At 35.5% G+C, this 12,093-nt stretch overlaps 1 protein-coding gene and 1 pseudogene across 2 annotated transcripts in view; both read right to left on the bottom strand.

Moving 5' to 3' along the window:
* LOC128218302 (lysine-specific histone demethylase 1A-like) overlaps positions 1-10,886 on the bottom strand; it is a 32,992-nt gene extending 22,106 nt beyond the window's left edge. Inside the window, exons 1-2 of one of the 2 annotated variants that reach the window (XM_052925961.1) lie at positions 10,575-10,886; positions 975-1,117 (exon numbers count right to left, since the gene is read on the bottom strand). In XM_052925961.1, coding sequence (XP_052781921.1) covers positions 975-1,115 — 141 coding nt within the window. In that variant the 5' untranslated portion in view covers positions 1,116-1,117; positions 10,575-10,886. Of the gene's footprint in view, positions 1-974; positions 1,229-10,574 lie in introns of those variants that run through there. The other variant, XM_052925954.1, reaches the window with a different exon arrangement.
* On the bottom strand, positions 5,016-10,766 carry LOC128213612 (uncharacterized; annotated as a pseudogene).
* Positions 10,887-12,093: the final 1,207 nt, after the last annotated feature.

The following is a 12,093-nucleotide window of genomic DNA, read 5'->3' as shown; positions in this document are numbered from 1 at the left end:
TAGTACGTTGACAGATTTTTTTTACAATTTTTTGATATGGCAAATCCTTCACGTACAAATTGTTTTGTACAAAAAATAGGTAGTTATTCCGATTGGGATTCTGGGTTAAAGCATATTGCTTCAATAAAATATCACAAAAACAAGAAATATTACCAGTTTATGTTATTTTATATTTGTTCCGTACACAAAAAATAAACATCCAACTAATAATTATTAGTTTGATGTGTTTTTTTCATTTCATACTGTCAAAGCGTAACAATATATATACATATACATGAAGGACACCTGCAAGGCTGCGGTTCACAGTCTTACAGCAATCGGAACACCTCGGCGATAGCCTAGTTGTTACGATTGTATTAACGAGGTCTATATCGAATTTGTCGGAGATGGTCAAGTTGTTACGATTGGCATAATTGTTGTCTGTGTCAGTTAAGTTTCGTTTCATTGGAAAGGTTAATCCTGTGTTTTAATGCATTTAAAGCTTGTTTTGTGCAAAATATCTTTGCACTTACATATAGCAAAATATTAATATAAGCCTGTATTATCTATTTCAAACATAAAATACTTTTCTTAGTACGATTTCAATATTTTTCAAAACCCCCTGGTTTTTGCACAAGCCTGTTTACACGTTAGGGATTTAAAGAATCTTGATAACACGTCCATTATTTTAGACTATATTTTAGCCTGTTTTTTGTTTTTTTTAATTTTGGTCATTTAGACGAGACCCACAAAATTTTAGACTGATCTCTGATTAATTTCTGGTTCAATGTCTCAAACAAAGTAAATGATTCTAATTTACACTCATGCATCCTTACATTCTTAAAAAAAAATAATAGTTGATTGTAACCGAAATTTATTTTCTGTGTTCCAACACAAGATTGCTATGCAATAGCATTGTAAATGTTTGTCAACATTAAAGGTAATGCCAACATGAATTTCATCATGCAAGTAAAAATTTCCATATACAAACAAACCCTTGCTCTTTTTCTCTTGTTGCCTTTCTTTTTTTCACCATTTTCATCTTGTTCTTCGTCCATCGGACTCGATCTTTTCTTTGTGTCATCTGTTGCCTCACCGCTTAATGTGTCTCCAGACGTGATTCCAGTCGCTGACATTGCTTTTGATTGAAAAGATATCTTTCTTTATGCAATTCAAAAAAAAATTCTCAGAGAACCTCGAAAATGCAAGCCACCGGTTTGTTTTCGTTCGCAGCGCCACCTTTGTTTATTTTTTCACACAATCGTTGTCGGCTCCGTACCACCGTACATTGGGATACATTGAGCACAAACTAGCGCGATACTACTACTCCAATATCTTTCTGTGGGAACGGACACCGGATATAGCTCAAAAAGTAATAAATCGATAAGCGTTTTATTTTGACACATGGAAAGTTTTCTATCATTTTTTGTATTTTATGGTTTTATATTTATCAAAATCGAAGAGTTTCAAATAAATTGACCATGTGCAATATACGACTATGCTGGAAATGTGTCTCCTCTTATGTATAATAGCCCAATTCTCGCCGAAAGTTGCATGATCGCTCACAAATGTTCATATATGTGGTACGATTACAAACATAAATCAACAAATTGAAAATAAGAATAAAAACTGAATCGAGCGATTTCATTGTAATTACATTATCTAGTAATGTGTAAGATATCAATACGATATGTTTTGCTGTTACGGAGATATTCATACCTTTTGATGCCCTGGCGGTGAACTCGGGATAGATGAAGCAAATAAATAACTGCACAGGGGATAGCTATTAAGTGGACTGAGGATAGTAACGATGTAATAAGAATAATGAGGCTGTGATAATGATTACGGCCATTTACCAATACGCGAGCACGAGGGAAGTTGTTCGATGTTGTCCATATCGAGGGATGAGAGCAAAAAAAGGTTGCTGTTTTTTTGTATCTGTATGCACTTAAAACTGTTTCATTCATACAGATTAGTTAACCATGATGTGTTTTTCACAAGCATCAACGTTCGATTTGCAAATATCTTAATATTTAAAATACGCCGGTAATCTGATTTATTGAGGAACACAAAACATATGGCCGTAGAATTTATGTGGTGTTTGCTATTCATATATATAGTATTGCTTTGTAAATCAAGTAGGTACGTTTTTGCACACTGAAAGTCATCAGTAAGGAATGAGATAATGTGATCAAATTTGGAACATGTGAACCTTTTTTCTAAGCTTGGGTCGATGTTGCTATTACTGAGAAGAGAATAATGGTCTCTACTCGTTCACTTCAGTGAGAAAGTATGTATTGTGACCAACCCTGATATTCAAGCAGCTTGCATATTTAGGTTCATTTAGGAGAGCATGAATCAAACTCATTGTTAACTTAAGTTTGCTCAATAATTTCTCATCAAATTGTACTCTCACTTTTTGCAGATTATTTGAAAGTTCGAAATAAACATACATGTATATTGTATATTAACAGTGTTACTATCAATTTTTGTCCCATTTTACATGTTATCACCAGGACACATTTCTCAACTTTGAAACTATTCTCAGTACATAATACGGCTATCCCCAACACAGTACTGTGAACATCTCTAAGGGCGTATCTTTAACAGTTTAAAAGTTACACTGCCAGTTCTTACAATAAAGATAGTTGAGCTTATGCTTGTGAAATCCTTCGGTTCAGATTTTTTATTTATTCGATATATTTCCTAAAATAACAATACATGTCAAAATTCTGTAAGTTTTGGGGTGATCATCTCAGATTTGAAAGAACATTTTTCGAGGTCTGCTAAATCGTAAGCACTTTAAAGTATACCATAGGCCAAATTTAGCATTCAGCTATTAGTTAAAACACTTGTTTAATTTGTGGATACGGTAGATAAGCGTTAACACAGCAAGATCTTACCTCTGGAAAAGAAAAAACAACTGCATAATTGTCTGTTTACTTATCACTTTTTGAGCTATATCCGGTGTCCGTTCCCACACAATTGATATACAGTCCCATCAGTTTGGCTTTACGTACACTTACAGATCCATGAATGTGTGTTGGCGGGAGGGGCGGGTGTGTATGTGTGTGTGTGTGTGTTGGGGGGGTGGGGGGGGGGGGCACATTATAACTTCAGTGAACTTATCATACCTAGGAAGCTTACCGGGTGTAACACTTTACGGAAACGCCTGCGGCGTGCTTTTCAAGAATTTAAAGGGACTCGTTATATAGTCGTAGTAGAACAACAGTACATGATACAACAATATAACCGAGATATCAAAGACTGCAATTGTATATTGCAATCATAATAAATAGAGAACAATGATTTGTTTCAGTGTAAGATCGTTATATATTTCATCAAGTGAGCACAAAAAGATATATTTCACAAGAGGTGTAGCCACGAGTGGAATATTCACTTTTGGTGTTGACGAGGTAAACTTTATTGAAACAAACAAGTCTTTTTATTTTTTGTTATATTAATATCCGTTTTTTTTCACTGATAAATCTTTATAAACCACCTTAGCATATCATAATTTGTATCACAGAATGTTAATATAACTTGATGTGACACTCTTATTCAAAATCAATACATACTCTTACATAATAGTTTTATTTTATGTATTTGGGTGCAAAAGTTGAAACTATTGGTGAATGACATAGAGGATCATTTCGCTCTGATACTGATAATAATATTGTAACCATGCATTTAATAACATAAAGCGCAAAAATACCAAATGATTGGTTAATGCTAACAGATTCACTGCGATCTACTATAGTCTCAAAAAGGTAGAAATACCGTGTTTTATGCGCATTTCTTTCAAATTAAACTCGGTATCCTTAATAAGAACCATTGTTTTCGACATTTATTCATTCATTTTGGAATATTAAAACAATATTATTAATTGCGGTAAATCTTATTTCGGAGTAAGAGTAACACTAGAATATGAATAACATGTACTTAAGATACCAACTATAGCTATATGTATATATGTTTTAGCAACAAATCAATTTTGACAATTTTGATGACTGTAAAGCACAAAAAAACAGTTTCAAATCATTAAAATAGGACAACTTGAAAACTTAATTTTGAAGAACTATCGCTCCGGAATGAAGCTTTGAAAATATGATATAACAACATGTAGCTGTTTTGTGCAACACCGCCAACATTTATACAAATAACATTTCCACGGAAAGGGATATAAAAATCTGCCATTTAAACCTGCAAATTTTGTATTATAACAATATCCCAGGGTTTCAAATATTGGACTAATATGTACGGGAACTAGCGATGCTGGTTTCCGAGCCCGGCTCTCAGAGCAAACACTCGAACGTGTGGTCGTGCATGATACGAGATCTGTCTTCTCTTCTGTCTTTCCAATGACTCGCAGAGTCACCATCGTACATGCGTATGTGGTCACGCATGTAACGAGAACTATTTCTCGGCTTTCTGTATTACTTCTAGCACTCCCATCTATCCTTCCACTTTTCTAATTTGCCTTCCTCTTCTTTTGATCATTCCTTCTTTCCCTCTAATATCCCCCTTTCTTCTCCCCTTCCGTTCTTCCCCTCCTCTATCGTCACATCTTTTCCCAGTTCCATCTTCCATTCTCCCACTCCCTTCTTTCTGTCTTTATCTTCATTTTCCCTCCTCCTCCCATCTTCTATCTTCCATTCTCTCCCCTCTCTTATTCCTGTCTCTATCTTCACTTCTCCCTTTCCTCCTTCATCTTAAATCTTCCATTCTCCGCCTCTCTTCTTCCTGTCTCTATCTTCACTTCTCCACCTCCTCCCATCTTCCATCTTCCATTCTCCCCCCTCTCTTCTTCCTGTCTCTATCTTCACTTCTCCCCCTCGTCCCATCTTCCATCTTCCATTCTCCCATTCTCTTCTTCCTGTCTCTATCTTCACTTCTCCCCCTCCTCCCATCTTCCATTCTCCCCCCACTCTTCTTCCTGTCTCTATCTTCACTTCTCCCCCTCCTCCCATCTTCCATCTTCCATTCTCCACCTCTCTTCTTCCTGTCTCTATCTTCACCCCCCCCCCCCCCATCTTCTATCCCTTCCCCCTTTTCTGTATTCCCTCCTCTAGCATTACCACAGTTCGTTCTTCTGTCAAAAAAAATCTACCCAACCCCACTCCCTCGCCCTGTTCCTCATTTCTTTCCTTCCACTCTTTTATATCATCCTCTCTCTCCCTCTCTCCACTATCAGTACATACCCCCACTTCTATATTTCTTTCTCCATCCTTTTTATCTTATCAAGTCGTCTAACCCTCCATTATTCCCATTATTTCTTCTCTCTTCACCCCCGCCCCCATCCCCTCTTCTCCCTCCTCTATTATGTACAGTGGAACCTCGCTAAACCGGATCTCCACAAAACCGGAATCCTCGGGATACCGGACTTTTTTCAGAGTCCCGATTTTTCCCTTATACTTTTCAATGTAAAATAATCCCCACAAAACCGGAACCTCTGAATTCCGGATACCGGACAAAAAATCGAGAAAATTTGTTAGTTGTCAACGTAACTTTACCTCGCAAAACCGGACGTTTATTTGTTCAAACATGTCAAAATGATTTTGTGTATTAGGAATTCGCGAATCGCGTGTCACTTTGTCACTTTGTTTTGACAGCCGGTGCGTCGTTAAATATTGCACCTTTGATGTTGTGATAACTCGATAATCGATAATGATGATTCCGCTGTGGATTGACTGCCGCGCGATAATCAAACGTTAATCAAACTTGCGAAAAGAAAAATTGATTGAGACATTAATTTGTTTGTTGTAGAAAATAAAGAACTAGAAACGGTTATTAAGTGATCATTTTGGGGGGTTGTTTTATCTAAAGACTTCTATGAGTGAATCAAATTAGAGCGGTGCGTTGATTAAAATATCAGTATACTTAACAAGCATTAAATTACGCGAGTTGTTTTATTTTTTTAGACTCGGAAAAAAAGATGATTATAAAAACGCAGAAATATGTTTATCACTTTTGCATGTGCTTTAATCATGTCTCAACCTCCGTCTAAACTTACTCCGTACATCAAATCCTCACTAAACCGGAATCCTCACTAAACCGGAAATTTTCCCCGGTCCGGACCTTGTCCGGTTTAGTGAGTTTTCACTGTACCATATTTTTCTCCCTTCTTCCTCGCCTGTCTAACGGTGTGGACTACGGGGACGATAATAATGATACCGGTCACTTAAACAATAGCATATTTCAATATTATTTCATCTGTAATGTGTTTTAGAGGGTAAAGATCGAATACTGATAACTCAATGATACAACAACGATCAAATCTGAAAAGTGGTCTACAGAAAGCAAGTCAATAAAAAACGTTACCCGGGATTTATCCTAATTATTTAGCCAGTGCACATAGCGAGCAAGTTTTCTAAAGATTCGATTGGCAAACAGTGGATAAGGTCAAATTGGTCAAATTCTAACGGTTTAATGAGCTATTACTCAAAAATAAAAGAGCCTGTCATTATGTTCAGAATATAATAGTGTAGTTCTAAGTAGCTCTAAGAAAAGCTCTTAATGTTTTTAAGTAGCTCTTGGAACCTCAATTTTAGTAGTTCTTAGTAGCTCTCTTGAAATAGTGTTCTTAGTAGTTGTTAGGAGCTCTTGTAAAACTTATCTTTGTTGTTCTTAGTAGCTCTCTTGAAATAGTGTTCTTAGTAGTTCTTAGTAGCTCTTATAATAGTGTTTTTAGTAGTTTTTAGTAGCTCTTGAAATAGTGTTCTTAGTTGCTCTTGAAATAGTAGTTCTTAGTTGCTCATATGATAGTGTTCTTAGTAGTTCTAAGTAGTCCTTGAAGGAGTTTAATGAAATCTGTTTTAATCAATAATAATAATAATAATAATAATAATAATAATGCTGTCTAATATTAACCTTTAAAAAATGGGATGATCTAAGGGGTTACAATTCTAAACACTACACAGTGATTTTCAAGATTAATGTCAAAATTGATTTCATAAGTCCTTTAACTAGAATTTCAAAACAAAGGTCATTTAAAAAAAAAAATTCCTTTGACTAAACCCATTTAAACTTGTTCATAGTTATTGATATGTATTAATGGATAAAAGTCAGTCTTAGAAGATCTTAGTAAATTCAGTAGTTCTGAGTAACTCTTATTGGCTTGTAGCAGGACCCAGCTCTAGCAAGTAATACAAGTTCTACACGCTCAGATTTTGATTGTTTGCTCTCAGATTTTTTATATATACTTGTATTACTACACAATTTCAATCATATGTGAAACTATATTCCTCTATTTTTCTTATTTTTACCCCTGGAACGACAAACTAAGAGACCATACTCACCTTTTTCACCCAATTTCGACTCATTGGCAATACAGCGGATGACGCGTTGGAACATTTTTAACACATAACAAAATGTTGTTGCTCAAGGGATTGCCCGCCAAGACAAAGGTGACGTTATGAATATCAGCCAGCCATCATGACGCAATGACAATTAAAATGATCAGAAGCTCACCAAGTTAGAACATAATTAGCCAGAAACTATTTGGAACGGGACTCGAAACCCCCTTGTTACACATTTAAACATAATATGTTTTCCAATGGTTCCGAGTAGATGGGGACCATGTCCTAAGCCGCACCCCATGCCGTCAAATTCTGAACCTACCTCTTTGCATATATCTTGTGAAACTGGATATTTTTTGGCTTAATTTGACCTTGCTGGTAACTTTTATTTTATATACATTTGCTGAAAATGTCCTGTATTTCGATCATAATACATGATCCATATGTACCAATACACATGCACATAAAAAGTTACCAGCAAATGTCTCGCATTCGCGTGCACAAGCCTGAAGTTGCATAGAACCTTTCCGCCTTTGGGAACTGGCCTCAAAAGATTGCGTATCGTCATTCACAAGTTCACAGTAATACCCCAAGCCCTGCGACGCCTCTGTCTTGTCATGAAAAAAATCTCAAAATACTTATGGGAGCCTTCAATAACTTGAAATGTCCAATCTTTTTTCATCTGCTCTTCAAGATAGAGGGCACCTTGGTGAGCATGCAGTCCGACACGCGAAGGCGTTGTGTCAGCGAGTAACCAATACTTTCCTGGCTCTTGAAACTCTTCTTCTTCGTCTTCTGGTGGACGTCCAATAGCGATGGCGTCAAAACTAGTCAGCAACTTTTCAGTCTTCCAGACCTGAGCAAAAACCGGTTTAGCCAAATGACGAAGTCTCCATGTGGTCTCCATGTGGCCAACATCATTCAATGACATTGCATTTGACAAAAGAGCTAAAGGATTGAGGAAACCCATCTCCGAAGTGGGCCAGTCATCTCCTATATTCAATGGCCTGGTCACACACTGCCCCTGCGAAGACGTTGGCAACGACCGTGTTACCCTTTTCCTCTAGCTCAGCGAAGTGTTCGTTTATTATCAAATTATATCTGGATGAAATGATGGCTGTCTAAGACTCTATATATGAATATGGAGTTCAAATAGCTCGCTACGGGCAATGGTAATGTCTTGAGGTTGGAAGTAATTTTAGTAAAATTATTTTACATGCATGAAGTTTACAGTAAATTTAAATGTAAAATAAATATAGTTTGTCTTTATCCGTTCTTTACCAGAGGTCGTATAACAATAGTTATGTAATTGTCCAAGGTCAACGTTACGTTATGTACAGGGAAGTCGAACTAGTATGGATTGAAGGAAAACAAACACCGTTCGAATGAAAAACGGGCATTTATTAAAATGCCAAAAATATTGCTGAGTTATTCAAATGGTTATTTAGAAAAGTTGTCCGAAAAACATATCTGGGTGGACCAAAACCCCTAGATGTATATACTAACAACGTGGTCAGAAAATAAAAACATACAATTACAAAAACAACATGAAATCTCAAAATTAACAAAGTTTGGTCAGAAAATAAAAACGTACAATTACAAAAACAACATGAAATCTCAAAATTAACAAAGTTGGGTGAACACATTCGGAAGAACAATAGGTATAAGGCAATGGAAAATAAAAAAAAAACGTTGCCCAGAAAAACAACTTAAGGCACGAGGCGGTAAGTGAAAGAAACAGAGAAAAGAAAACAAGGTAGACCTTGGAAAGAGCGTCCATAAAATTAGAGAGAAAAAAGAATGGAGGAGGTGGGGAGGTGGTGGTAAATATGTATTCCAGAGACTGGCGAGCGCTTAGTATACGCCAGATAGAACAAAGAAGAATGGCAGACGCATTCTGATTGGCCTGTAGCGTCACGTGGCACAAAAAGGGGGAAATTGATTGGCTCCTGGGATAAAGTGCCCGTATGGCTAATTCCAGAGATATTGCATAAATCCCGTGCCACGGACGTACAGAAATAAATTGTACAACGGCCATAAGTAATTTTATGTTTGCATAAAATTGCATTTATGTATTTGTCCAAGGTCAAAGTTACGTTATGTACAGTGAAGTCGAACTAGTATGGATTGAAGGAAAACAAACACCGTTTGAATGAAAAACGGGCATTTATTAAATTGCCATAAATATTGCTAAGTTATTCAAAAGGTAATTTATAAAAGTTGTCCGAAAAATATATCTGGGTGGACCAAAACCGCCAAAAGGAAACGCCGCCCAGAGAGCAATATATACAAAGGACTTTCACAACTTGGTGAAACATGAGAAACTTGTAATCTTGCCAGGTGGGGCTTTGGCCATAAAACACTCGTATATTCCAGGAGGAAGTACATTTGTACCCGTATCCAGTGTATTGTACACACTGGTATTTACCTTAAAACTTACAACAATTGCTACTGGCTTTGCGAATAAAGTGGAATATCGGCTATAAATAATTACAGTTCTATAGCATTTCGTTTAAGAACAGATACGCTAAAATAAATTATTGACAGTTTGGAAAATCTTCTCTAAACATGCACATGCGTAATTGAAGGGGTATTTCAAGTGATCAATTTCTAAGGCCATCTGACTCCGTTATACAACTTATACACTTTGTTGTGCTTAATACTAATATGTGTTCACAAAAACATAATATAATATAATATATACATATATATATTACTAAGTATATAGATGTCTACACGAATATAACTGCTAAACACATTTTTTTGTTATTAATTGAAACCATTACGCTACAACATTTGAATATATAAATATTTTCAAGCTGAACAAATACAAATCATAAGATAACAATAACTTAAAATGTAATCATACGAGTAATATAGTTTATATATATAGTTTATATATATACATATTCACGCTTTCTAAACCTGATGACACAATACAAACAATAAGAAGACAATTTCTATGTATATTGTTATGCGATTATTCACGATCGAACATATCCGAAGATATTGCGTTCATCGGATGATAACCGCAATTGACGAAAGGCAGTTCATTTAAGGAATGGTTGAGGTGTAAATATAAAATGTGAAACGCGGCGTTGTGGTTATATCATCGACAATAACACCAGGAAGTATATTGCAAGTTATTAAGTCTGAATATAAGAATTAGATTTTTTATACAATAATATTCGGATTAGTGAATTGAAATAACAAATATTTCATCTTACACAAATTATCGGAATTACAATGTGTTTTTATGAAAATGAGTTAAAAATATAGCATATTTTAATCGCTTACCATGACCATTGGTTTAGCAGCGGGCCATTGATCTGCACACCAAACTGTATACTTCGCTTATGCATAGAAACATATATTTCTGCAATCATTTTTTAAAACAAATTAAAAATGTTTATCTTATCCTTCTTTTCTGTATCTTTTTCGTGTAGCACACATGCACTTAATTAATACACAGTGGCATTACCCAACCATATCGATTTGGTATCACGTACACGAGTACTGGTTCCTTCCTTATTTAAATCAATACACATAATTATATTTCAATTTCCAGCTCAGTTTTCAATAAACATCATCAGTTTGAAACTAAATTTGAAATTTCATCTTAATAACAAAATCACGCGAATGAGTGACTGCTACAAGCGCATGCGCATTGAACTTGCTCGACTAGTTTTGGAACCCTTCCAAATTGATATAGTAAAAATGGCTCATTGACAATATATACCCCAACAATAATCTACGATAAATAACACTCGTCACCATGATATATCGATGCACATTATTTAATATTTTATCGCTGGTGATGTACTGTACAGCCCAGATGGCTTTCTAAAGATCATCAATGAATGCATTCGGCAAACCATTCGGAACACCTAGGCCATTTTTATCGAAAACAATCCCGGATGTATTTGGTCGGTTTACATACTCAAAAGGGGTACGTTTAAGTACGTTTAAGTAGATCGCTTAGTAATTTTATTTAGCAGTTATATTTATGACTTATTTTTTGGGGGTCTTAATTATGTTTGCAATATACACTTCACTGGCAATCAATTTAAACTTAGATCAATAAATACATCCGAGGAGTTCCAAATGTCGGCAAACAGAAGAGGAAATACTTCAGAGTCTGAATAGACAATTGACCATTTGCACGTGAAATAACACTGATTTCGAGTGATTCACGGCCCCAACACCATATATGGGGAGAAAGTTCCGCATGTGTAATAAACATTAAAGAACATTTAAAAGAAGTTTCTTATAAGAAAAATAAAAAAAGTTGAATTTAACCACTGTGTATTCGATGAAGTGACCAAATCCAGTGAAGATGAACAAACGATGCGATGAACATGTAAACACCCAAGTAGATTCAGCATGTTCAGCCTGTTTTTGAAGTCACAAACCATTCAGCTTTAAAGCCAATACAGATGGGAAGTAGTCAATGGTCTGAAATGGTATAACCATGCTTTGATTCGCTGTCAATTACTTCGATAAGCCAATAAGGCATTTTATTCTGTCCTTGAAAATTGCTCTCTGTCCAATCATGAACGGTGTATTTATGGATGAGGTAATAATTTCGATTTTAAACTTGTAATGTCTCTAAAGAAAATGACAAAACTTTATTTTCTACCATTATTAACTTTTTTTAAACATATAATATGAATAACACATTTCAAACATAGCTGATTTTTATATAACATCTAGCTGGCGAAATAGAATGACGTGCATCTATACTTTTCCGTCATAAATGAAATTTGGTATTTTAAGCCTATGCAGCTGTCGAAAAACCGGATGCTATACTTTTCGG

Source organism: Mya arenaria, chromosome 2, assembly GCF_026914265.1.
Source record: "Mya arenaria isolate MELC-2E11 chromosome 2, ASM2691426v1".
Classification (NCBI taxonomy): domain Eukaryota; kingdom Metazoa; phylum Mollusca; class Bivalvia; order Myida; family Myidae; genus Mya; species Mya arenaria.
This window is presented reverse-complemented; position numbering and strand designations above follow the sequence as displayed.